The 27,874-nt window shown below is 40.7% G+C and overlaps 1 protein-coding gene across 4 annotated transcripts in view; it reads left to right on the forward strand.

Annotated features, from left to right (window-relative positions):
• Nucleotides 1-27,874, forward strand: part of NBAS (NBAS subunit of NRZ tethering complex) — a 394,692-nt gene that overhangs the window by 105,409 nt on the left and 261,409 nt on the right. For all 4 annotated transcript variants that reach the window (XM_038394647.2, XM_043510232.1, XM_043510234.1 and 1 more), the window contains 7 exons: nt 6,641-6,724; nt 8,673-8,826; nt 18,831-19,016; nt 20,412-20,585; nt 24,653-24,786; nt 25,844-25,906; nt 27,434-27,556. In XM_038394647.2, the coding sequence (XP_038250575.1) occupies nt 6,641-6,724; nt 8,673-8,826; nt 18,831-19,016; nt 20,412-20,585; nt 24,653-24,786; nt 25,844-25,906; nt 27,434-27,556 (918 nt within the window). The remainder of the gene's footprint in view (nt 1-6,640; nt 6,725-8,672; nt 8,827-18,830; nt 19,017-20,411; nt 20,586-24,652; nt 24,787-25,843; nt 25,907-27,433; nt 27,557-27,874) is intronic.

The following is a 27,874-nucleotide window of genomic DNA, read 5'->3' on the forward strand; positions in this document are numbered from 1 at the left end:
TGTGGAACCCCATAAGATTGAGTCCCTAATCCATGAACTATTGGAACTCGTTTACAAAACTTTTCTTAAACGTTACATGAATATATTTTCATGCTATAGAATTAGAATTTTTATCCCTATTCCTTGATGAGATATCTTTGAGCTATAATTTTAATTTTATCAAAAAAATCTGATTTAAATAAAAAAAATCAGTTTTTTTTTTTAAATCCTTGATTTTTATTCACCCCGAAGGGAATACCTATCACACATGTTAGTGCTTAGTTGGCAGCTCCCTTGCCTGTGTCATAGAACCACTCACTTGCTGGCTGACCCTAGTATGTGAGCCACCCTAGTGTGTGAGCCAACTTCCTGTCAGCGGATTCTGCTCTTTACCAACAGCATATTGCTATGTGAAGGAGTGGTCACCACTGAGACATCATGGGAACGGGGGAGGTCAAAACTTAATGAGGCCTTGTGAATGTGTGTGTCTTCTATGTGATTTTATCCAGGGTATGCGATACTATGTAGTCTAAGCCAGGGTAAAGCACACAAAATATGTGAGAAAGGCCCATACGAGTGTGTTATCCATATATGGCCTGATTCAGCGCACACTGAAGTCAGTGGGAGTACCTTCATTAACTTTAGTGGACGTTGGTTCAGGCCTATAGAGAAAAGTGTGTATAATAAAGGTGAATTGGTGAGAGAGGACCATTTCAATATCATGTATTCCTCTGTTAACATCCAACTCATTAGTAAGAACATAATAAAACATTTGAAAAAAACTGATTATAGAGAAGTGTACAGAATTTCTACTTCATTTGTCCCATTGTCATTACAACTACACCAGTTAAAACTTGACACGATCTTGGTCCATTTGGGCCATTTTGAAAAGCAGACAGTAAAAAGTCTGGGTTCACCAGAATTGGGAGAGAGCACATAAATAATCACATTAATGTTTATCCTTTTTTGGAGTGCAGGTGAAGGCTAGAGAGCTGGTGAGGTGACTGAATGAAGGGAAAGGGTTTCTTTCTGTCTGTAAACATACGTATTTTTGTGTGTGAGTGAGAGATTCTTAAAGTGCTCCTTGCAAGAAAATTCCAGGTTGAGGCTGAAATTCCATATTTACTTACATAAAGGCTTGATATTTTTGTGGATAGCACCTCTTCTATTTCTGTGTTTTTTTTTTTTTTGTTTTTTTGTTTTTTTGTTTTTTTTGTGGTGGAACTTTTTGTTGCCTAACTTCCTTTGACTTCCTTTCAATGGGTGTTGGACACTGTACGGGACTGCGAAAGACTTTATTACGGCCTAGCTAGGGAACTTTTGCTTTCTCGAGCCGAGAGGTTACTGTGGGTTATAAATAGCTGCTTTGTTATTGTAGGAGATAGTTCTTGAAGAACACAGCTGCTGTGCTATTGCATGATATAGATAGTTCTTGAAGGACATGCTTTGCATGGCCCTTCACCAGGTGGTAGAAAGCCCCCCTTTAAGAAGCACCTAATTCTATATTCATGAGCTGTTTTTGTGTAGTGCTTATTAACGCTGACTGTTTGCCCCTCCGTTGAACTCCGTCTCAGGCAAAGCTCCGGTGTGCTTGGTTCCCCACCTCTGTGACTGCAACTCTTGAAGTCCCAGTTGTGGGTAGGTCACGGCTTCAATAAAGCCAATAACTCACAGCTGTGTGTAAGCCTCGTTTTTCTCAGAGTACTCCTGCCAGGCCTGTGGTACTTCGAGCACCTTGGCCCAGAACAGACACCTAGCTCCCATAAGCAATTTTGGAAACTTTGGAAACTTTGGAAACTAGACTTGTTTTGCACTCATCTCTCTAGGAAATGTGTGTTTTCAGAATTGCAAGCAAGTCAGTCGAAACAGAAATTGCAAGATTTTTGGTACTCATTTTATAGTTCATTCACAAACATGCTTTAAAGAGGTCTCTTTATTGTCTGCTGTGGGAAAGGAAAAAGAGGGATGGGGGAAGGTGGCCCTTTGGGACTTTGGCCACTCGAAATGGCACTAGGGTGGTGTTTCTTTAGCAAGAATGAAGATTGTTTTTTGTAGGCCACCGTGTTCAATACAGAGATGCAGTGAGTTAGTATGAAAAAGAGCTTTTGTCTGTTTTTAACCAGGCTCATAATATTATTTAAATGTCAGCTTGTAAGTATGAACAATTGCAGCTGTCATTTCTGCATCATATGCTAAAGTTCTTCTTAGAGGCAATGCTGTTTTTCTATCCTTCATAGAATTAAGGAAGAAAAACAACAACACTGGTTCTCAACCAAGGAAAGAAAAGCCTGGCAAATCTGAACAGAGTGAAATACAGTTTCTGTCAGGTTTCAGAGTAGCAGCCGTGTTAGTCTGTATTCGCAAAAAGAAAAGGAGTACTTGTGGCACCTTAGAGACTAACACATTTATTTGAACATAAACTTTCGTGAGCTACAACTCACTTCATCGGATGCGTCTGTCAGTGATCCCCGGAACTGTTCTTATTACAGTTGAAATTACAGGCCATAGTGTGATGTTGGACAAGCTATTCCACATGGACTCCCTATCTGCACATTTCTTTTCAAGTGCCTATAAATCAGAAAATGTTGCTTTGCATGGCACATTAGTTTTTAAAAACTTGACATATACCTAAGGGGGGAAAAATGAATGAATGAAGAAACTTGCTGTACATGATGCAATTGTTCAGTATTTAACGGTGCATGCTCTGCTTTAAAATGCCCTGAATACCTGTTCTCTTGCCAGCACTTTAAATTGTCCTATTTAATTTAGACAGCATGATTTTCTCCTTTCTTGGAGCAGTGTCAGTATGAATTCCTTGGTGCTGGAAGCAGCAAGAACAAATCAAACACACACTCTAATTTAAATGGAGGGGAAGGAAATATTTATTATAATTTTCAGCTAGAGAAGCCATGTGGTTTATAAGAGAGGAAAGGTCTGGGCTTGGATGTGATGGTATCAGCCTTCTGAAAGGAAATGTGGAGTACAGTAATTCAGTATCTTAGAGTATGTCTATGCTACCTGCTGGATTGGCGGGCAGCGATCTATCGAGTGGGGATTGATTTATCCCGTCTAGTCTAGATGCCATAAATTGACCCCCGAGCACTCTCCCATCAACTCCTGTACTTCACCGCCGTGAGAGGCTCAGGCAGAGTCGACAGAGGAGCGGCAGCAGTCGACATCATAGTGAAGACACCTCAGTGAGTAGATCTAAGTACGTGGACTTCAGCTATGTTATTCACGTAGCAGAAGTTGCGTAACTTAGACCCCCCCACCCGCCGCAGTGTAGACCAGGGCTTAGATTGGGTGGGTGCTTGCATGTCCTTGTTAAAATATAAGAGAATTTTAACAGCTTTTTCCAGTGTATGTTGGGAAGCTAATCAGTATTGAAAGTACTTGGAAAAAGGAGGCACATCATTCATATAGATGCAATAATATGATTGACACTAGGTTACTTAAGAAGAAATTTTGCAAGTTTTGAGCTATTTACTGCAAACCACTAATGCTAATGATACGTTCAAGCTGAGATACCACACACTCAAGATAGAAAATTCCAAAAATTAAGGTTTGCTTTGCTTTGTTAGCCATGTTTCATGGCAAATATATTTTACACCAATATTTGTTAACTTTGATGGACTGTTTGTTGTTAAAATTTGATAATGCTGACTTTAGATTGTTAGATCCCTCAACCTTAATGCTATGTTAAGAGCAGTATTTTTGTATCCTTTCATTTATTTAATGGACTAAAATACCATTTCTGAGCTGTTCTACTTCCAGAATGTGTCTCAGTTCCTCCTCACTCTGTAAGCACAGAGTGTTCAGAACTATTCAGAACTGAAGTTGCCATGTTACAAAGACCCATCCCTGCTGGCTTTTAATTACCAATTTTAAATTATCCTAACCTATTAAAATGACAAACAATTTAATTCAATACGAGATCATCATAGCAAGCCACTTTTGAGGATTCAGCGACATTTCAATTACACAGGTTAAAAAATGAGTGTATCTGTCACCCTTCTTCCGTTCATAGCTCAGACAGCTAAACAAACTTTCCTGAAAGTTACCACTTGAGCTGAGACCATATGTGGAAAATTTCTGAAGCAACTGAAGGTGGACGATTAGCATGTAGTTAAGTTTCAAACTTGGGACTGTAGTAAGAGCAATCTGCTCCAGTCTCGTTACTTAATGTAGGTTGTCTGTTTGTTGGGTGTTTAAATTGACAGTTACACAAAAAAGCATAAGTTATGCCTGCCCACTCAAAAAGTGATGGTGAAAGGTTTCTGGTAGCACATCCATTGTTTGTCACAAGAGAAAGAAATGCTGTCTCCTTAATATAGATTTCTCTGCACTGGAACAAATGTTCATGGTGTGTGCAACATTATTTCATGTTGAATGTCTGCTTAACATGCTCAGTATCTGCTGCTCAGTGTCTGCTTAACATGTTCTGTTCAGTTTCATTAAGAAATACGATTTTAAGAAGTTCAGCTCTATTAACAATTTATCTTGGCCTGTGATAAAGACAAGTTTTTCAAATGGATGAATAGAAACAAGATTCTAACTGCTAACATTTTTTTGAGTTGATGTGGTCAAGGATGATACTAAACTCCTATTTGAAAAGGCTTTTACCTTTAAACCATAACACAAGTTATTTCAGTAAAAATGAGAAATTTGTTTAGCATTAGGATTCTTGGAGACATCAAGTTAAAACACTGTGTAATTGTTAATGTGCCAGAAGCTGAGAGTGGGTGACGGGATGGATCGCTTGATGATTGCCTATTCTGTTCATTCCCTTTGAAGCCACTGAGGGAAGACAGGATACTAGTCTAGATGGACCTTTAATCTGACACAGTATGGCCGTTTTTATGTTCTTATTCAACCTATACTACAGCTTCTTGGCTGAGTTCTGAAACAAAATGTTTTCCCACTTTTTATTATAGTTCCTTTCTCCTATACTAACCAGCACCAGCTGTTATGGCTAACCTTATCCCTCCACCACTGAAGGAGGAGACACATTTCTGTCAGTCAGCTAGGCTAAAAGTTTGAGCACTAAAGTGAAGGAGAAGGAGCAGCCTTGTTTGGCATCACCATGGAGACTACTGTGGTTTTTTAAAAATACTTTTAAAAAAAAAAAGTACTTCAGGATTTGATGTTTTAATTTAGGTGGAAGGTGATGCTCATTTTAAAGGTGGGGGAAATGGAAACATAGGGAAGTTGAGACTTACCTAAAGTTGCGCAGACTGGCATAGAACATAGGTCTTGACTCCACTTTCTGTGCTCTAATCATTAGAGCTGGTGCTTGCGCCTATATTTTCTTCCTCTTGACCTTTATGACCTGCAGATCCTTCCTTGACACTTTGTTGCTGATTTTTTTTCCAATGAAGGGTCTAATTTTGGGTAGTTATGATTGTCCTTGGTGCCACCAACAGTGTTGGAAGCATCAGAGTGGGGAAGGAGAGACATGTGGCTGTTTTGGAGTCATGTGCTTGGGTGGTGAAAGTGAGTGAGGGTGTTCCACTTAGATAACACATGTAGTGCCTATTGCTAAATGTGATAGTTAATTAAATTTTCAGGTCACTTTTCATCAGTTTATTTGCATTATGTTTTTAGAATTGATTTGTACATCAGAACATGTCATTTTGCTTTTTAAGCTACTGAGGAAAGAAGTCATAAATATCCATTGCTACTTGTGCCTGTCCTCGAAGGGATGAGAAATTTATATTAGCCTTTAATTTGCAATAAAGAGGTCATGCCTGTAAGGCTTGCATCAGTATTATGGTATTGAATTATCAGGATCATGTTAAAATGAGTAAGGCATTGTATACTTTATTGCTCTAATTTGTTGAAAATTGAAAACCATGCCTGTGTGCACACTTATCTCCTGTGCTTTGGTTTCTGTTTGGAATGGCTAAACAAAATTTTCCAGCTTTTTTTGGTGTTTAAACACTTAACAAATACTAGGAAGATGAAGGATAAAAACCATAACTAGTTGTCTTTCGTAATTACTTTTGTTTTTCTTAATCTATATTGTATACAGGAAATGCAAATTCCATTTTCAGATGATTCTCACTACAGCATTTAGTAAATATTCACTATGGATGTTTGTAGGTAGAAACCCATGTCTAACTTAATTGAGAAAATCAATACATCAGGGTATATTTTATCTGCATTCAGTACAAGGATTTGTTTACAGGTCTGTAAAGATTCCTGTTTTTTTAAGCTAAAGATCCTGTCCCACTCTTTACTATTCATTTCAAGCTTCTGTGATATAAATGTTCTTGTTAAATATCCTTAGTATGAATGCAAAGGAAGCCCAGACCTACAATTTTGCTATTTTTTTTTTTACAAATTAGAAAATTCTAAGATATTAAATTGTCAAAAATAACATGAGTAGTATCTATTGTCCATGAAATAGCTCTCAAATAACCTGTAAGTAGCATACAGACTTTCCAAGTTAGGTGTGCAAAATTATTCTCATGCCTCTCTATGCCCAGTTTATGCAACAGATACCTGTTAGCAGTTGATCCTGCCAATTGATTGGTAGCCCATAATATAGACTGAATCCAAATACTTTGCTGTACTATCTATTCAGTTAACAGAATTGTTTTTGCCAATCCATATTTTTTCAAAATGTTTGTAAAAAAAATTCCATTGTGTTTTGTAATAGTCGTAGACAGGATGTGTTGATGATTCTTCCCTGGAATGAACAGAAGCATCGGGAAGAGGACTGGTGTGAAAACCCACAGTGCAAGTAGGTATAGAGAGAGAGAGAGAGAGAGAGTGTGTGTGTGTTAAGAGAACACTCTCTAAGAGGTTGCCAGTATAAAGTTGATGAAATTCATGACTAAAATATTTGTCTTTACTATTTATGCCTAAGTTGGTAAAAAATTAAAAACTCATGTAAGAAAAATATATTAAAAACAACAACACTATGTTAATGCGGTGTTAAACCTGAAATTTTAATTACATAAAAGTAGAGAAACTATGAGTTCAGGGACTCATAACAATATTAACTCTTCATCTTTGTGCACATGGATTTTTAAGTAATTTTAATAGTATGTGTCACAGCCTCAGATGAGTTTCCCTTGCTGGAAGCTCACCAGGCTGTTGTGTTCGGAGCCACACACTGGGCCAGTGTCTGGATAGGCTTCAGTCAATCTTTGGCTCTGGCCTCTCTAGATCACTTACTGAGTGCTGATTCACTATCTGGTATCCCTTTTGGAGGTGGGACCCTGTGGCCTAGCTGCCTCAGGACCAGTGTTAGCCCCCACCCAGGATATCTCTATCTTTAGCATGCCTTTCTCAGAGTTCCACCCTAGTGGGCACCCTGGTTTATACTTAGCCCATTCAGGGACACATGGTAGTTGAAGAAAATAGACTTTGTAAAAGGATTTCTAAAACAATCACTCTTTGCTTTAGGCAGCCCAAGAGATATACTGATCCATGCAAAATAAGGAAATCTTTACAAAATTTCCTGTGTCACTTGCCTCACTGCTCTTGAGCATTCTTAGGATTTGCATTCTGATTCTGGTCACTTCTTCCTCTCTAAAATGGCTGCAAGAGAACCTTTGTTCTATAGCTTTCCACTCTCCTCTGTCGGGGGACGCATGGTTGGATTCAAAACTCCTGTAAAGTGATCAGTCTCTTGCTTTGTAGTTAGCCAGTTGGAGTTCAGACTTGAAAAATTGGTAGCCAGCTCTTTGTTCAAGGGTACTTCCATTTATATGGGCAGTCATCAAGGTTCAATTACCCTCCATTGTTAGCTGTCTGTTGGGTGCAAGAATTTCTCCTGGGTGTTCCAACTGAATATGGAGGCTGCAGGTTCAAAATGGTGCTCAGTGACCAAAATGGAGTTTATAGTTTGATACCATTTCAAATAGAATTCATAAGTTGTACACAGACATGTCTCCCAAATTATTTTAGTGTTTTTGACTTGTTTAAATTGCACCATTTCCTTAAGGCTGCATGAACAAGTGTGGCATTTTGTATTGCTACATTTTATTCTATGTGAACATTATATAATGAAAAACAAAAACCTTATTATGCAGATATATAGGAGACTGCTATGGGAAACTGAACTTTCTGATGTGTGCAAATTGTGTCAGCATCATTGTTTTGTTTTTGGAGAACGGGGGGAGTCCAGGGTGAATTCTTCCTGAGTAATTTCTCCTTTTTTTTTTTTTTTTTTTTTTTTTGTCATACAGCATCTTTATAGGGAGTAGTGATTATTAAAAAAATGGCTTTTTAATCAATGTATTTGCTCTGTTTGAAAGTTCTTATTGTTTACTTCTCAGTTTAGTACAAATGCTTATTACTACTACTGTTTAGTCCTGTTCAGAGCTTTGCATGAACACATTAGCTGTTGGTGTCAGGCCATGGTGTCAGGTTTTGTCTACGCTACAGGGGAAATTCAATCTAAGCTACGTAATTTGAATTACATTAATAGTGTAACTCAAATCAACGTAGCTTAGATCTACTTACATTATGTGATGTTGATTGAAATGCTCTTCTCGTTCTGGTGGAGTACAGGAGTCGACGGGAGAGCGATCTGTGGTCGATTTAGTGGGTCTTCATTAGACCCACTAAATCGACCGCTGATGCATTGATTCCTGCCTGTTCATCACCTGGTAAGTGTAGACAAGCCCTCAGTCTTAGTCCATCTGTATATACCTTTGTAACTTTTTGTCTTCTCTTCTCAGAATGATATTTGAACCAGTTCTTCAAGATGAAGATGAATTCTTATATGAAGCACAACCCGAGTTATTAAAATACAGAACTACTAAGCTTTCAATAGACCTGGTTTCTGACTGGTATTGGAATAGGGCACAGGAGATTGAGAACTATGCTATGCAGGTAAGAACAGCAGCACAGAAATAGTAATTGTTGGCACAGATGCAAGCATTTTATTGCTTCTCAAAGCTAATTAAGCTGTGTCAAAAGTAGGCGGTATCAAACCGTCTGAACTGAGTATTGGTAGTGATAGCAGACACTGATGTAAAAGGCTGGCCTATTGAGGTCATTGGGGCACTTGCCATAGAATTAAGTATGGATTCATAGATTTTTATTTTTCATATGTGCATGTATAGGGAAAGAAAACTATTTTGCTGCCAAATAATAATTTCTGATGGCCCCAAATTACTCTCTCAATTTAGAGATTCAATTTAGAGTGTGTTTCCTGAATTCAAACCTGTTTAAGGTTTACTCAGGTGAGTTGTGATTGATTCATGGGGGTGAATAGAGGAATCTAGTAAATTTCCTTCAGCCTGTCTGTTCCTGGGCTCTAGGAAATATCAAAACTTTCCCAGCCGTGAAGTATATTTTCCCTTCTGCTTCATACTTTATGCTCATGTTATCTAAAGGAAGAAGTGTTGAATAGTGAGTGGCTTACGCAGGGAACTCAGCTGTGATATCAGGCCAGCTTGATGTGTGAATTTGGGCAAGTCATGCAGCCTGTCTGTGCCCTAGTTTCCCCACATCTTTAAAATGTGTAAAGCACTTTGAGATCCTTGGATGAATGGTGCCATGAGAATGGAAAGTGTTACTATTAATGTTATGACATGCTCTTTCTCTGACGGTAGTTTTGAGAATCCTCTGTGGAATGTCACAGATAATTGCAGTTCGCTTATGGTTTAACAACATAGAGATGTTTAAAATACTCCTGTGTTTATTAATTAGTAATTTTAAGTACTTCCTTTTACAAATCAACCTGAGCTTTTATTTCTTTATATTCCTGTGTTAATTGATCCTCCCAGTTTCATAGATGCTTCATAAAATGCTTAATCTTTCCGGATACCCTCATTGTAGACCCTTTCTTTTAATGACTAAAATAACAGTAAAAGATAATGTTTCTAGTTGCCTACTGAATTAAAATCCTTAACTAATAAAAAGATTCATCTCCCATTGCATTTTTAAAAAAGATAAAAGATATAGAATATTTTTTCTTAGTGCCCAGAAATGCCTTTGGAAATCATTTACATTGGCCTTGAAAAATGTTATGGTGGTTGGTTGTATCCAATGAGGTTTTCATATGATATACAGCTCTGTGTGATACACTGGAGCACAGTTTCATTTAACGTGTCAGTAATTTAATCGGTTTTTGGACGTTTGTTTTTAGTTCAGTAAGTATTTGCAAAGGCGACAGATTCACAGATGATACTAGAAAAGACAGATTAGAATGAATGTTCAGAAAATATGTGGGTGTACTATTAAAAACAAAATACAGTATTATTACTGTTTGTCAAGTTTTTGTCTGATTTTTTTCTGTACTCAACTTGTTTACTTTAACTCATTTACTTGCAGTCATCTGCCTTTTAGTAACATTACATCTGCTTGTGTATCCATCACATTTTGATACCATATGTAGAGTGTACTAATAAATCTCCTGTATCTTTTAATCTCACACCCTCATTTCCAAACCCCTCCTGTCAGTATTCAAAAGTTAGTTTACTGTACCTTTTTATTGGCCTTTTCACCATTCTTATCTAAGATGTTGCCTAGCTGCCCGGCTTGTGAGTAGTAAGCTAGTTAGCAGAGATGAGGAGCAAATATTTTGTTTCTATGTCACAATCGCTCCACTAGTTGCAAGTGCTGGGTTGTCCTCATTTTGCTAATCCATGTCAGGCAGCTGTAGTCTTTCTGCCTTGGAACTCTATCCATTCAGCAGGAGATGGCTTCTGCAAGACGTGGGGGAAATTATGGTAGTTTGGTTTGTAGCTTGTTTGGGAATCCTGTAGTTCTTCCATTTTATTTCCCTGCCTGCTCCCCCACTCCTTCCCCTGCCCAACCCCCAAAAAACAAAAAACTGACCAATAATATACGTGCTGTCTCAAATAATAGCAAAGCCAGGAAATGTGACTCCTATTAAGGCAAAAAGGTACTCCTTTATGAAGCTACTCTCCCAGCTTCTGCAGACTGTGTCGCCTGCTCACAGCCTACTGAACAATGACTGATTGAAAGGGATTCATTCTCTCAGGCTACTCCCACTACTCCCAGGATTCTTTTCCCAACAGCACTGCTATGCTATGCAGATACTTGTCAAAGCAGACAACTGTCAATTACAAATGAAATCACTTCCTATTTAAGAATTTCTTTGGGATCAGTGCAAAAGGGCAAGATCTAGGAAGAGCGCGAGTGTTTCTTTTAATGTGTTTAAATGGATTGTTATTAACTTGGGGAAACAACTGGTATTCTTTCTGCCTTGCAGGAGCAGTCACTTCAGTTTAGTGGGCGTCACTTTTATGATTGATCCCTACCCCCCAGCTTCTCTCAGGTGTGGATTAAAGTCTAGCCTCTCCTATCCTAACTCTTCAAAGACAGAGCAGACCCTTACTCAGATGGGTCAATGGCTCCCTTTAAAAGGTGTGTGTTGGGGATGAGGTGAGGGTGAAATCTAAGGAAAAATAGAAAAGCTAAAAATCATTCCAGCTGTTATCCATCTCCTAAGTTCCTCTTCGATAAGGAGGGAAAATTGCCCGACTTAGATCTTGGGGGGGGAAAAATAGAACCTGACATTTTGGAAATGTATTTTGCACTTTGATAGGAAGTGCAGGGCAGTAATCACATTTTAGGTCATAAAGCCTATAAAAAAAGAAAAGGAAAGGGAAGTATGTACCACCAAAAGGTTAATCATAAGCTGCTGTATTACTGCCCATATAGTTTTAAGATTTTGTAAGGTCCATGCCAGAGCTGGCTGACTAAAATCCAAGAAGCTAAATAAACAGCTTTTTTTAGTTCTGTAAGATTAGTGACCCCCAACACTTCCCTAGCTCAAATATCTAATATGGATGCAGTTGTGGCATCCCTACCCCAGGACATGGTAGTTGCCTTGGAGTGTTGTCTTCCGAAAGATTATAGGACAGGAAGATACAAGGTACCCACCTCAAGGATTCTGAAGCATTAGCAGTAGCTGTGAAAGCTTCTTTAGCAACCACATGCTTTGTCCAGGCAGCAGTGTCCTGATGCAGTGACCTAAAAAACACAGATCAATTAAACAAGTACTTTTTCTTTATTTTAAAGAAAATGTCCCTAGTTGTACCTTTTATGTCTGATTCCTGTAGTCTCTGAACTTGCTAGTAAGAGCAATGACATCTAATTCAGTGACCATCACACTACTCTGGCTCAAACCCTGGATTGCTGAGACTGAGCCCTGGTCTACACTAGGCATTGAGGTTGAATTTAGCAGCGTTAAATTGATTTAACCCTGCACCCGTCCACATGACAAAGCCCTTTTTTTTTACTTAAAAGGCTCTTAAAATAGATTTCCTTACTCCACCCCTGACAAGGGGATTAGCGCTGAAATCGGTTTTGCTGGGTCGAATTTGGGGTACTGTGGACGCAATTAGACAGTATTAGCCTGTGGGAGCTATCCCAGAATGCTCGATTGTGACCGCTCTGGACAGCAGTCTCAACTCAGATGCACTGACCAGGTAGACAGGAAAAGGCCCACGAACTTTTGAATTTCAATTTCCTGTTTGGCCAGTGTGGCAAGCTGCAGTTGACCATGCAGAGCTCATCAGCAGAGGTGACCATGATGGAGTCCCAGAATCGCAAAAGTGCTCCAGCATGGACCGAACGGGAGGTACGGGATCTGATCGCTGTATGGGGAGAGGAATCCGTGCTATCAGAACTTAGTTCCAGTTTTCGAAATGCCAAAACATTTGTGAAAATCTCGCAGGGCATGAAGGACAGAAGCCATAACAGGGACCCGAAGCAGTGCCGTGTGAAACTTAAGGAGCTGAGTCAAGCCTACCAGAAAACCAGAGAGGCAAATGGCTGCTCCAGGTCACAGCCCCGAACATGCCGCTTCTATGATGAACTGCATGCTATTTTAGGGGGTTCAGCCACCACTACTCCAGCCGTGTTGTTTGATTCCTTCAATGGAGATGGAGGCAACACAGAAGCAGGTTTTGGGGACGAGGAAGACGATGATGATGATGAGGAGGTTGTAGATAGCTCACAGCAAACAAGCGGAGAAACCGGTTTTCCTGACAGACAGGAACTGTTTCTCACCCTGGACGTGGAGCCAGTACCCCCGAACCCACCCAAGGCTGCCTCCCGGACCCACCAGGCGGAGAAGGGACCTCTGGTGAGTGTACCTTTTTAGATAGTATACATGGTTTAAAAGCCAGCATGTTTAATGATTAATTTGCCCTGGCATTCGTGGCTCTCCTGGATATACTCCCAAAGCCTTTGCAAAAGGTTTCTGGGGAGGGCAGCCTTATTCCATCCACCATGGTAGGACACTTTACCACTCCAGGCCAGTAGCACGTACTCGGAAATCATTGTAGAACAAAGCATTGCAGTGTATGTTTGCTGGCGTTCAAACAACATCCGTTCTTTATCTCTCTGTGTTATCTTCAGGATAGTGATATCATTTATGGTCACCTGGTTGAAATAGGGTGCTTTTCTTAAGGGGACATTCAGAGGTGCCTGTTCCCGCTGGGCTGTTTGCCTGTGGCTGAACAGAAATGTTCTCCACTGTTAGCCACGCGGTGGGGGGAGGCAAAATGCGACCTTGTAACGAAAGCACATGTGCTATGTATGTAATGTTAACAGCAAGGTTTACCGTGAAAGAGTGTACCCATTGTTCTATAAAATGTGTCTTTTTAAATACCACTGTCCCTTTTTTTCCTCCACCAGCTGCGTGTGTTTCAAGGATCACAGTATCTTCTCCTTCCTAGACGCTAGCGAAGATTAGAAGATGAAAAAAACCACACTTGCAATGAAATGTTCTATGAGCTTATGCTGTCCTCCCACACTGACAGAGCACAGACCAATGCGTGGAGGCAGACAATGTCAGAGTGCAGGAAAGCACAAAATGACCGGGAGGAGAAGTAGTGGGCTGACGAGAGGGCTGAAGCTGAAAGGTGGTGGCAGCGTGATGAGAGGAGGCAGGAGTCAATGCTGAGGCTGCTGGAGGATCAAACTAATATGCTCCAGCTTATGGTTGAGCTGCAGGAAAGGCAGCAGGAGCACAGACCACTGTTACATCCCCTGTGTAACCAACTGCCCTCCTCCCCAAGTTCCATAGCCTCCTCATCCAGATGCCCAAGAACGCGGTGTGGGTGCCTCCGGCCACCCAGCCACTCCAACCAGAGGATTGCCCAAGTAACAGAAGGCTGGCATTCAATAAGTTTTAAACTTTTTAAGTGCTGTGTGGCCTTGTCCTTCCCTCCTTCATCACCCCTCCTAGGCTATCTTGGTAATTATCCCCCTATTTGTGTGATGAATTAATAAAGAATGCATGAATGTGAAGCAACAATGACTTTATTGCCTCTGCAAGCGGTGATCGAAGGGAGGTGGCGAGGGTGGTTAGCTTACAGGGAAATAGAGTGAACCAAGGGTGGGGGGTTTCATCAAGGAGAAACAAATAGAATTTTCTCATCGTAGCCTGGCCAGTCACGAAACTGTTTTTCAAAGCTTCTCTGATGTGCACCGCACCCTCCTGTGCTCTTCTAACCGCCCTGGTGTCTGGCTGTGCGTAACCAGCAGCCAGGCGATTTGCCTCAACCTCCCACCCTGCCATAAACGTCTCCCCCTTACTCTCACAGATATTGTGGAGCGCACAGCAAGCAGTAATAACAGTGGGTAATAACAGGCATTGGCACGCTGACAGCAGGATTGTCTGGCTCTGTAGACTCCCTCCTCAGGCCCTACGTTACCAGCACTCCCAGCTATCTTCGAGACACCACTGACTTCCTGAGGAAACTACGCTCCGTTGGTGATCTTCCTAAAAACACCATCCTAGCCACTATGGATGTGGAAGCCCTCTACACCAACATTCCACACAAAGATGGACTACAAGCCATCAGGAACAGTACCCCCGATAATGTCACAGCTAACCTGGTGGCTGAACTTTGTGACTTTGTCCTCACCCATAACTATTTCACATTTGGGGACAATGTATACCTTCAAATCAGCGGCACTGCGATGGGTACCCGCATGGCCCCACAGTATGCCAACATTTTTATGGCTGACTTAGAACAACGCTTCCTCAGCTCTCGTCCTCTAATGCCCCTACTCTACTTGCGCTACATTGATGACATCTTCATCATCTGGACCCATGGAAAAGAAGCTCTTGAGGAATTCCACCATGATTTCAACAATTTCCATCCCACCATCAACCTCAGCCTGGACCAGTCCACACAAGAGATCCACTTCCTGGACACTACGGTGCTAATAAGCGATGGTCACATAAACACCACCCTATATCAGAAACCTACTGACTGCTATTCCTACCTACATGCCTCTAGCTTTCATCCAGATCATACCACTCGATCCATTGTCTACAGCCAAGCGCTACGATATAACCGCATTTGCTCCAACCCCTCAGACAGAGACAAACACCTACAAGATCTCTATCATGCATTCCTACAACTACAATACCCACCTGCTGAAGTGAAGAAACAGATTGACAGAGCCAGAAGAGTACCCAGAAGTCACCTACTACAGGACAGGCCCAACAAAGAAAATAACAGAACGCCACTAGCCATCACCTTCAGCCCCCAACTAAAACCTCTCAAATGCATCATCAAGGATCTACAACCTATCCTGAAGGACGACCAATCACTCTCACAGATCTTGGGAGACAGGCCAGTCCTTGCTTACAGACAGCCCCCCAGTCTGAAGCAAATACTCACCAGCAACCACACACCACACAACAGAACCAGTAACCCAGGAACCTATCCTTGCAACAAAGCCCGTTGCCAACTCTGTCCACACATCTATTCAGGGAACACCATCATAGGCCCTAATCACATCAGCCACACTATCAGAGGCTCGTTCACCTGCGCATCTACCAATGTGATATATGCCATGTGCCAGCAATGTCCCTCTGCCATGTACATTGGTCAAACTGGACAGTCTCTACGTAAAAGAATAAATGGACACAAATCAGACGTCAAGAATTATAACATTCAAAACCAGTTGGAGAACACTTCAGTCTCTCCGGTCACTCGATTACAGACCTGAGGGTGGCTATCCTTCATAAAAAAAAAACTTCAAAAACAGACTCCAATGAGAGACTGCTGAATTGGAATTAATTTGCAAACTGGATACAATTAACTTAGGCTTGAATAGAGACTGGGAATGGATGAGTGATTACACAAAGTAAAACTATTTCCCCATGTTATTTTTCCCCCCCACCCCACCCCCCACTGTTCCTCAGATATTCTTGTTAACTGCTGGAAATAGCTTACCTTGCTTGTCACCATGAAAGTTTTTCCTCCTTTTCCCCCCGCTGCTGGTGGTGGCTTATCTTAAGTGATCACGCTCCTTACAGAGTGTATGATAAAACCCATTGTTTCATGTTCTCTATGTGTGTATATCAATCTCCCCTCTGTATTTTCCACCAAATGCATCCGATGAAGTGAGCTGTAGCTCACAAAAGCTTATGCTCAAATAAATTTGTTAGTCTCTAAGGTGCCACAAATATTCCTTTTCTTTCAGTGGGAATATTGGTTTCACTGAGGTCTACCTGAGTCAGTGAACTGCGCCAGCGTGCTTTTAAACGTCCAAATGCACATTCTACCACCATTCTTCTCTTGCTCAGCCTGTAGTTGAACAGCTCCTGACTACTCTCGAGGCTGCCTATGTATGGCTTCATGAGCCATGGTATTAAGGGATAGGCTGGGTCCCCAAGGATAACTATAGGCATTTCAGCATCCCAAACGGTTATTTTCTGGTCTGGGAAGAAAGTCCCTTCCTGCATCTTTTGAAACAGACCAGAGTTCGTGAAGATATGAACATCATGTACCTTTCCCGGCCATCCCACGTTGATGTTGGTGAAACGTCCCTTGTGATCCACCACTGCTTTCAGCACTATTGAAAGGTACCCCTTGCGGTTTATGTACTCGCCGGCTTGGTGCTCTGGTGCCAAGATAGGGATATGGGTTCCTTGTATGGCCCCACCACAGTTAGGGAATCCCATTGCAGCAAAGCCATCCACTATGATCTGCACATTTCCCAGGGTCACTACCCTTGATATCAGCAGATCTTTGATTGCATTGGCTACTTGCATCACAGCAGTCCCCACAGTAGATTTGCCCACTCCAAATTGATTCCCGACTGACCGGTAGCTATCTGGCATTGCAAGCTTCCACAGGGCTATTGTCACTCACTTCTCAACTGTGAGGGCTGCTCTCATCTTGGTATTCTGGCACTTCAGGGCAGGGGAAAGCAAGTCACAAAGTTCCATGAAAGTGCCCTTATGCATGCGAAAGTTTCGGAGCCACTAGGAATCGTCCCAGACCTGCAACAATATGCATTCCCACCAGCCTGTGCTTGTTTCCCGGACCCAGAATCGGTGTTCCACTGCATGAACCTGCCCCATTAGCACTATGATGCCCACATTGCCAGGACATGTGCTCTGAGAGAAGTCTGTGTCCATGTCCTTATCACTATTTTAACCTCGCTGACATCGCCTACTCGCCAGGTTTTGCTTTGCTAGGTTCTGGTGCTGCATATACTGCTCGATAATGCGTGTGGTGTTTAATGTGCTCCTAATTGCCAAAGTGATCTGAGCGGGCTCCATGCTTTCCGTGGTATGGCGTCTGCACAGAAAAAAGGTGCGGAACGATTTCTGCTGTTGCCCTGGTGGAGGGAGGGGAGACTGACGACATGGCTTGCAGGGTTGGCTTAAAGGGAATTAAAATCGACAAAGCGGGTGTCTTTGCGAGAAACTGAATGGCCGCCTCAAGAATAGAACTCAAAACCTCAAGGATAGAACTCAAAACTGGGTTTAGCAGGCCATTGATTTCACAGAGGGAGGGAGGGAGGAGAAAATGAATGCAAAACAAATCTGGTCTATTTCTTGTTTTGAGCCACTTCATCTATCTTTATATATCTTGCTGGCAGCAGACTGTGCAGTACGACCGCTAGCCATCGTCATCTCCTGGGTGCTCGGCAGAAGATGGTGCAGTATGACTTCTGGCCATCATCTTCTGTTGGCTGCAGATTAAAAGACGGTGCACTGCCGGTAGGACTCAATCGCCATGAGACGATACAAGGGAAATGACCTGGCTGAGTCACTCCCATGTTTGCCCAGGCGCCCGGTTAAGAGTACCCACGACTACGTCGACGACGGCTACCAGTCATACTGCACTGTCTGCTGCCAAAAGGCAATAAACTGCTGCTGTGTAGCAATGCAATACCACGTCCGCCAGCACCCAGGAGACATTCGGTGATGGTTAGTTGAGCAGGCTCCAGGCTTGCCGTGGTATGGCATCTGCACAAGTAACTCAAGAAAAAAGGCGCAAAATGATTGTCCGCCCTTGCTTTTACAGAGGGAGGGAGGGAAGGGGGGCCTGACGATATGTACCCAGAACCATCCGCGATAATGTTTTACCTCCATCAGGCACTGGGATTTCTACCCAGAATTCAAATGGGCGGTGGAGACCGTGGGAACTGTGGGATAGCTACCCACAGTGGAAAACTCCGGAAGTCGACGCTTGCCTCGTTACTGTGGACACAGTCCGCCGACTGCATGCACTTAGAGTATTTATGTGGGGACATACAGACTCGACTGTATAAAAACGCTTTCTACAAAACCAACTTCTATAAATTCGACCTAATTTCGTAGTGTAGACATACTCTAATCAAGTTGTTTGTAAGTATGTGTGGGAAAGGACAGGGAACTCTTAACTTCCAAACCCTTCATTAACACAAAAGAGGTTTCAAACAGCCAGAGACAAAGATGATAGCCTTGTTTTTAAACCTTCATCTGGATCTTTAGTGACTACTCTTACCTGGAAAAAATTATTGGAATAACAATATTTGAGGGATCAGTTAGGATTAGTTCAGATATTGATTACCAAAAAGAAACAATCTGGTAACAACATAATTTTTTTTCTTATTTTCAGGTGGACTGTGCTCTGTCCCTGGTTCGACTTGGCATGGAGAGGAACATTCCTGGTCTTCAGGTGCTTTGTGATAACCTGGTTACCCTGGAGATGCTGATTTATGAGACTGGATGTGATCTAACCCTAACCTTGAAAGATCTGCAGGAAATGAAAGATAGCAAAAAACTAAGTTTGTTAATGATGAATGTACGTATTTTTGAAAATGCATTAGGTAGATTTTTGAGCCTAAATAATTTCCATGCTTATATAGACTCCTTGTTTGTGTAACATAAGAATGCTCTTCAGCCAGAGGTGTTTCTGTATCACATTTCCATTTATTATCCATCCATATCCCAAACAGCATTGGCACTAGATTTGTTTCTTTTTTTAATAATATGGAAATGGTATTTTTGGAAAACAGCGGAACCAGTTTTGCTTATTTTAAAAATAAAATGAAAACAACCCCGCTCTTACCCCAACTTTTCAGCAGAGACTAAGCCTGAATAATTTCAAACTGTGCAAGCCATGATTGACTGAAAATGGGAATAAGATGGAAATGCCGTAAGTTTCACTGTTGCTACTTCACAAGTTATAAGAGCACTTTTTTTAGATGGTTTTTGATGTTTATAAGCATTAGCAGATAAACCCCAGTTCATTTCTGTGCAGCAGATAAACTCATCTGAAATCTTCTCTGGTTCTTCAGTCCTCTTTTTCTTGTGCAATATCCATCTTTTTTTATACAATTTTATTGTAGGAGGAAACTGATAGTGACTCCAATATGTAGTTTTCCTAACATTTGCCATTACAAAAAGTTTCTTGTGATTTTCTTTTTTCTTTTGAAACACCTCCAATGTGTACAGCCGGCCTTTGAAATTCAGCAGGGGGAATGTCCTTGGGTGAGAGAAGTGCCTTTTCTTTGTCCCATGAAATTCTGTTCAAGTGTTGCTGAGACATATGCTATTGAAAATCACTACAACAGACCCTCGCTAGAGCGCGCATTGCTATAGTGCGGATTCGCATATAGCGCTGTCGCGGTGATGGATCCCAAATTTAAATATTTAAATTGGGATCCAAGGTAACGCGGCCCCTGCTATAACACAGTCCCCGCCTTAACATGGTACTGCGTATGGATCACGAAAGTGTATTTATTTTCTCTTGCTTGCATTTCTTGGGAAACTTTTGGTAGCCTGCCAAAATAACTTTAATATGAATATGGTAAGTCTTGGCTCATGCCACCAAAGGAGCAGTGGCATGGGACATTGCACTGGGAATGCCTGGTAGTGACCATGTTAGCTGTAGTCAAGGGGGCTGACAAATGAGAAAGCTGGGCTTTTCTATAAGACTCCCTTAGACTCAATAGCCCCTCCCTCCCATCTTGGATGACAGTCTTCTTCTACTGCCAGTTAATTTAATTAAATCTGCAGTTAAAGTGATAGGAATCTTGCTGCAAGCTCAAATTCAAACGGTGCTGATGATGCATGATGAGGGCAGTTTATTACTGTTACACATAATATAATAGTTTTTACCTTTTTTCATTTAAAAAAAAAGGAACCAGGTTTGATCATTCTGTTTTCATTTGTTTTAACTTCTTACACTTTGTAGTCTTCTGATGAAAGATATGTGAAGAACGTTTATCAGTGGATGGTCCCATTTCTACATCGCTGTGAAAATCAGTCCCCTGGTCTTGCAAACACACTTTTTAGGGAGTATTTAGTCAGCTTAGCAAAGGAAGACCTGAAATTCCCTCTGAAGATCTTTCAAAATTCAAAACCAGATGTAAGTACAGATTCATAGTTGTTTTATTTATTGCCTTATTTGAAAACTATAATTTATTTTGCATAACTGGATTCAGAGGTAAGGTTTGTTTGTTTCCCGATCAGTTTTGGAGGTTGAGCTATTCTTTTTTTCCTTTTCAATGAACATTTGTCAGGCGGATACAAAAATATGTTCTCTAAACAAGGTTAAAACAGAATTTCTAATGCATGGTTAAACCATAGTTCTTGATCAGGATATCAAAAGATATGTTAATCATTAATCACTAGCAGAAATACCCAGTAGAGTAGAAACTAGTAGGGATTCTTCTGAATGTAATTTTTGGTAATGCATTGAACTTCATTTTCTGAACATGTCTAAATATTCTGTTTGTTTGAAGCCTCTTAAAATATTTTCTGAGTACTTTTGACTGGTGCCTTTCCCCGAAGAATTTTACCAGCTTTCATTTTTTTGCCGCTAAAAGTGCTGGTAAGAAGTATTTATTTGCCTCATTAACGAGGGGAAAAAAACAGTGATGTTGATCACTGTAGATAAAAATGCTGAAATTCATATTTCAGTAAGTTGCTACTATTCTCATAAGAAAGTAGAAGGACCACAATAGAACTTTAATAAAATAAACTGTATCCTTTTCTATTCATCTTTGCATCCATTATTTAAACTACCTTTTCCCAGTAGCTAGATCAAAATGTGTGTAGTTAGATATTTTAAATTTACATTTACCCACAGCCCTTGTCAGTTCATATAAAGTTCATTTATTTGTGTAATTATTTATTTAGAGTTCTAAAACATACATAGCAGAAAGGTCCAGCTTAAATCCTGAGCTTCCTGTCCTGTGTTTTAAGTGCACAATCAATAACCACACCAACACACCCACTTCCTGCATAGGCACACTCTGGCTAACAAGGTAAGTTCTACCCCCTACCTCTCCTCGTAGAGCAGAGAAGGACACCTCTACTGCTTCTGAAAATAAAGAAGGACTCTCCCCCCTTCTTCTAGAAGGGGAGAAGACCCCCTGCTGCCCCTACTTGAAATGAATGTTGGGGCATAAGTCCACAGGGGGTAAAACCAAGGGAGTCCAATGTGCCTCAGGGCCCACATTGCCTTAATCAGGACCTGATTCAAAGTAAACTAATGGAAGAAATATTTAGAGTGAATAAATCACTAAATATCTAGAGGGTAACAGAACTATGCATAATAAACAACAAGGTTTTATAAATCTTGTTAGACAAACATGCCTGATAGCTTTTTTCCCCCCACAGTAATAGATTTGGATTCTAGTAAAATACTAAATAGTGTATTTCATTAAACCTTAATTGGAACATTGATGTTGCCTTGAGTGTGGATTGACCTTTGGCTAAAAATGGAAAGCAAGAGCCAATGAAAGATAGCAATGTGTTAAGTTCGAGTTGGAAGCCACCAATATTGTTTCTTGAAACAGGGGTATGTGACGTCTTCATTAATGACATAGAAGATGGAAGAAATAGCAAATTAATATCATTGCTATGATACAAAACGTCAATACAGCTAATTCTCACATTCAGATATAGATTTTAAATTGCTTCTGATGGATGTAGTCCCATATGGATGAGATTAATATTTGAGTTACATTAAATCTGATCCAAAAACTAGGTACTCTGTGATTTAATTTATAGTTTATAATGTAATATTTCAAAAGATGCAACTGCAACAAAGTTCATGTCCCAATCCTTAACTGTTATATGATTGGTTTTTCATTTGCACAGCAATAACCTCTTTGCTCAAAAGAGGGCATCAACAGTCACTTCTTACATCTCACAAAAATGATATTTAGAGAAAAGTTCTGCAGCTGAATTAACTGTGCATTTAGGAGCAAATCAAAATTGCAAGTGAAATTCTATTTCATATGCTGGTCTAATAAACACAAGTTTTGGCCCTCTCTCCCCCAACTGATGATTTATCTAATTACCTACTTTTGAAGTGTGGTTCTACTCTGGAAAAGTGTTGCTAAAAATTATGACATCTTACTCAGGAGGTCTGCTCCTTGTGTCTCTTCAGGCTTATCTTATTGTTTAACAGATACAACTAACTTTTTACTGCTTGTTAGTGTCTGCTTGGCAGAGTTAGAAGTGAGAGAGCTAGATGATGTTCCCCTTTGTACATCATCAATGGAAGTGTTTACTCATTTCCACTTGCTTACTCCCACACAGCCTCACTAGAGCTATTGGGTTTGCACAGATCAAGTGAGGGCAGAATTTGGCCTGCAGGAACTTTTGTTATTGGTGATGGTACATGAGAAAGGAAAGAACTAAGGGATATGGGACTTTGAAAACCTTTTAAGTATTGACTGACTCTAGTCCTATGGAAGTCAGTGGTAGTTTTACCATTGACTTCAATAGGAGCAGGATTAGGCTGACACCGAGTATTTTTTAAAAAATTAACCCTAAATGCTTAATATTTTATCTATTGTGATGGAAGCACATTCAGTACAATTGTCACCTCTGCCAAGTTATGACTATTCCAATAAAATGATATCAAGAATTTCTCACTATTACATAGTCATCCACTGTGATAGGCTTATGAGCCATCAATTTCTGAGTAATATTTCCCCACTATCTCTCTCCTTCCCCAGAGTCAAGTAGAAGGACTTAAATACCCACATATGTTGTCCTATATAGATAGGTCCAGGGAATCAATGGGTAACGGGAAGTAGAAGGACTGCATGTCTTATAAACCTTTTTTTTTTGGTGTTGACTGTGCTAAAAACGTTCTCAAATTCTCCCACCACTGTTCTACCAAAAATGGAGCTGTACCACCGATAGTTTGTAAGTAATTACATCCTTACTGAATGACACACTATTGCAAAAGAACTTATTTTTCCCATAATACACCAGCAGCCAAGCTCCTTGCCCCCATGCCACTGCTCAGCTCACCTCCGCCTCCCCTGAGCGCACTGCGTCCCCGCTTCTCCTCCCAGCACTTGCTGCCATGAAACAGCTAGGAGCTAGGGAGGGAGAAGCGGTAATGCGACATACTCAGAGGAAGAGACAGGGCTGGAGCGGGGATTTGGGATAGGAGTCCAATAGGGGCAGGGAGGGGGTGGAGTTGGGCAGGGACTTTGGGGAGGGGTTGGAATGGGGGCGGTGCTGGGGTGGGGCCGGGAGGAGTTGAGCATCCACCGGCTTTAGGAGAAGTTGGCGCCTATGCTTGTATTTCTCTTCTCCATATCACATCCTGCATTTACAGTAGTGTGAGATCTTGTTTAGATTGGCATCCACTGTTAATGATCTGAGTAGTGCAAGTTGACATCATGGTAAAAACACTGGCAGTTGATCTACATTGAAGGTACCCACAAAACGTGGCCCCGATACAGAGAAAAATAACACCAGACATTGTTACTGAGGGAGGGGAGTGCTTTTGCAACTGTGAATAACTGGTCCTTCTACAAGCATGGAAACTTTTAAAGGGTTCTTCAGTAAAATATAAAATACTCTGGCAATATAGGGCTGCACTTCAGCTATTGTATTTGCAGCTATATGAATTATTGCAGTATATCTATACAGTTTCAAATACAGTTTGAGATTCCTGAATCATAAATTGACATAATTATTAGAAGCACCTCATTTTTCTGCTGCATGCAGTAGTAGGTTCTATGGTGGATGGGCTGTACACAATAACTGTAGCATTTTAATGTGTACTGATGCTATTAATGTGCAAATGAAGTAAATTCCTTTGATGTGTGTAAGTAATGGTTTCAAGCATCTAATACATTTTTTAATAGTTTACCTGTTTAAAATATTTGCTTTTTCAAAATTAAATAGGTTCCAGTTGCAAGTATCTTGCTCTTTCAGACAGGTTAAGTACACAGAGGATAGAGATTAGCTTTTGTTGCATTTTCTGTATTTACAAAAGATATTTCACAGAGAATTGTTAAAGATCCAGAGAGCCTCTAATAAAAAGAAATCACTAAATTGGTTTTATAGTTGTACTTGCACTAGTTAAGATTGTATTGACAGTGACACTGGAATATGGAAAAACTGACTGTAAAATGAAAAATGTTCCAACATACAGCAAAATAATTCTGTTTTTGATAGTGTCAGCAAAAAATAATTCCTGATCAGGACCAACTGATGAGTATGGCACTGGAATGTATCTATAGTTGTGAACGAGATGACCAGCTCTCCCTTTGTTATGATATTTTGGAATGCCTTCCACAAAGAGGATATGGGTGAGCATACATATGTGGTTATCTGCAGATGTTTTAGAACACATTAAATATAGTTCTGAATTTTCTAAAATATTTCCTGAGATGACATTCATTTTTCCTGGGGAAATAATTAAAATAAATTAAAAGCTAGAATATGTAATGTAATTGGTGTAATACCTTTATTAATTGAACTGTTTGAATCTATTCTTCATATATGTTAAAAAAATTGTTTAACAAATTATCTAAATCGAAAGATCAAAATCAGGCCATCCAGGCCATGCCCACTCCCTAGGACTTTGTGTCAGGCAGAGGTGGGATGGTCCCTGAGCTCGAGCTGCAGCCCAATCCCAAATGTCTACACTGCAATTAAACAGCCCCTCAGCCCCAGCCATGCAAGCTCAAGTCAGCTGGTACAGGCCAGCCATGGGTGTCTAATTATAGTGTTGACAAAATCTCGGAGTACATTTCCCAGACCTGAAGAAGAGCTCTGTGTAAGCTCGAAAGCTTGTCTTTTTCACCAACAGAAGTTGGTCCAATAAAAGATATTATCTCGCCCATCTTGTCTCTCTAATAAGATGGCTATATACAGCATTGATGCTAATAAGCATTAATGCCAGCATGAGACAGCCCTCCTTCAGAGAAACTGCTCTATGATAAACAACATTTCTGGAGAAAATGGATGAAAGACTAACAGGAGAAGCCCTAGGCTACCTGCTATTCTTCTGGGTCCATTGCCAATCTCCCAATCTCCACACTTGGGAAGGTCACTCTTGGAAAAGTGGAGGCAGATGGACGGGAGGGAGTTCAAGGGGAGGGTGTCAGGTAAGAAGTGAGCCTGTATTTATAGGTGTGAGTTCAGTGTTGTCTAGTATTACCCACAAGTTCTTGGCTTTCCTTCTACCAGAAGCCAACAGTTTTAATCCTTCCTTTGAAAGCTGCAACATCCTCTGGGTTTTGAAAGGTTCCAGAATGAATATTCAACTTTTTGGTGTTGATTTCCATGTCGATAATGTGTTATACCAGCAATAACTGGATCATGCATTCAGCAGTGTTTTTTTTATTTTTAAAACCTTCACAGCCCAGAAACAGACTTAACTAAAACTCTTCATGACAAGGTAGATGAACTGGAACAAATTCTCAGGTAAAAACCATTTACCATATCAACAGTTCATTATGTTTTATTGGAGGACTAGTACAAGAATGTAAGGTTACCATGGCATAGGATTACAGGTCATATCCTTTCTGAATGTTGAGTTCTTTTACTATATTTGGGTTGTAAATTTCTTCCTATAAAACATATTCCTACTGCCCCAAATCAAATATCAAAGCTAGTATTGCAAAGGATGAGACTGGAGTGTTGAACTGCTCCTGTATTTGTGGAACGGCAGTCAGAGTATCTATAGTGTGGATAAAAGGGTTTAGGCCAAATCTGAGCCTCTAAGCCCATGGTCCCCAAACTTTTCACCTAGCACCCTCCATTAGCTCTGTCTGCGCTGCCCCCACCTCTTGGAACTGGGGCCAGGAGGGGGACGGGTAAGGGGGCTGAGGCTGGGGCCATAACGGGGCAAGAGTGGTGCCTTGGCTGGGAGAGGGATCCCTGGGCGTGAGATCAGTAGACACATCCGGAAGCGGAGCCCTGGGCCAATATGGAGCCGAGTGGCACACCCTTTCTGTCCTCCATGGAGGCTGGCCTGGGCCCCAGCCATGCCCCCTGAATGTTCTAGGGGGCACACCGCACAGATTGAGGACCTCTCCTCTAAGCCAAGTTTCAAATGTCTTAAGTATTTATAGGAAGAGAAGCATAACAAAAATGACTTGGAGAGGTTAGTCTAAGACGGGAAGTAATGCGCAGGATTGTTTCGGTTTCCAATGATATTGTTGTAATGTCAGCTCCCTGTAGCTTAGCAAAAGTTTGTATGTTCTGATAATCAGAACTTTCAAATTTTATAATGCTTGTAGGTTGTATAAAATTCAAGAAATGTGAGATTACCAAGATGGTTTACAACATTCTTCCTTGAAATAATATTAGAATCTTTGGTTGGTTGGTTTATCACTAAAACAGTTTCTACATTATTTGAATAGTTTGAAATTGAAAATAGAGTTTGTTCATTTCAGAAGGAACTTGCTGAAAATATTGCTTTAGCTGCCAGTGTGGTATATTTACTGAAAGTATTCTTTGTTTGAAGGAGGGACAATACTCATGTGGTTATGGCACTAGTTTGGAATTTGGGAGATGTGAGTTCAATTTCTGGCTCTGCCATAGACTTTATTTATGACTTTTTGGCAAAGTCATGTACTCTCTCAATCTCAGTTCAGGTCCTCATCTGTAAGGTCCCTACTAATATTTCCTTCCTCCCACCACCTATCTGTTGAGGTTGTAAGATCTTTGGGGGAGAGACTCTCACTGTATGTGTATGTGCAGTGCTTTGCACAATAGAACCCTCATCTTGTTTGAAGCCTCTAGGCCATTGTTTCTCAACGACCAGTCCGTGGATTCGTGCCAGTCCCTGAGAGCTCCCTGACAGTTTAGGAAGGCAACAAACCCTGGATCCAAGTATCAAAAAGGTTGAGAAACACTGGTTTAGGCAATATTGTGATACAAATAATGATGATCCTAATCCAGGACAAAATGACAAGATGCTAAATGATTTATACTGTATATTTATAGTGTATCAGAAATTTTGGAGAAGCATGGACTTCAGAAACCTGTATCATTTGTAAAAGATACGCAGAACAGCCCAGAGCAAGCGGAGAAGCTTATGATTAGGCTGACCAGGCACACAGGACGCAAGTGAGTATTTATACTGTTGGTCAGCTTAGAATATCCATGTTCAGAGAATGTGCATTTTCACCTTTATACACCAATATGGTGATACTTTTTTCTCTCAGCTTTAACACAATATCCATAAAACAAACTTGTTAACGTGAAATTGAACATTGACTATAAGCGCTTCACTGCTTTTTGTTGTTGTTTAAAATACTACCTCTTCCTAGACTTCTTGCAGACTGATTTCAGTGTGGTTGTGTTTTGTTCAGTTAAGGAAGCTTAAAAGGCATATTGGAAGAGAAAATACTTCCAGTCGTGTATATACTTTAAAAATGAACAATA

Source organism: Dermochelys coriacea, chromosome 3 (assembly GCF_009764565.3).
Source record: "Dermochelys coriacea isolate rDerCor1 chromosome 3, rDerCor1.pri.v4, whole genome shotgun sequence".
Taxonomy (NCBI): domain Eukaryota; kingdom Metazoa; phylum Chordata; order Testudines; family Dermochelyidae; genus Dermochelys; species Dermochelys coriacea.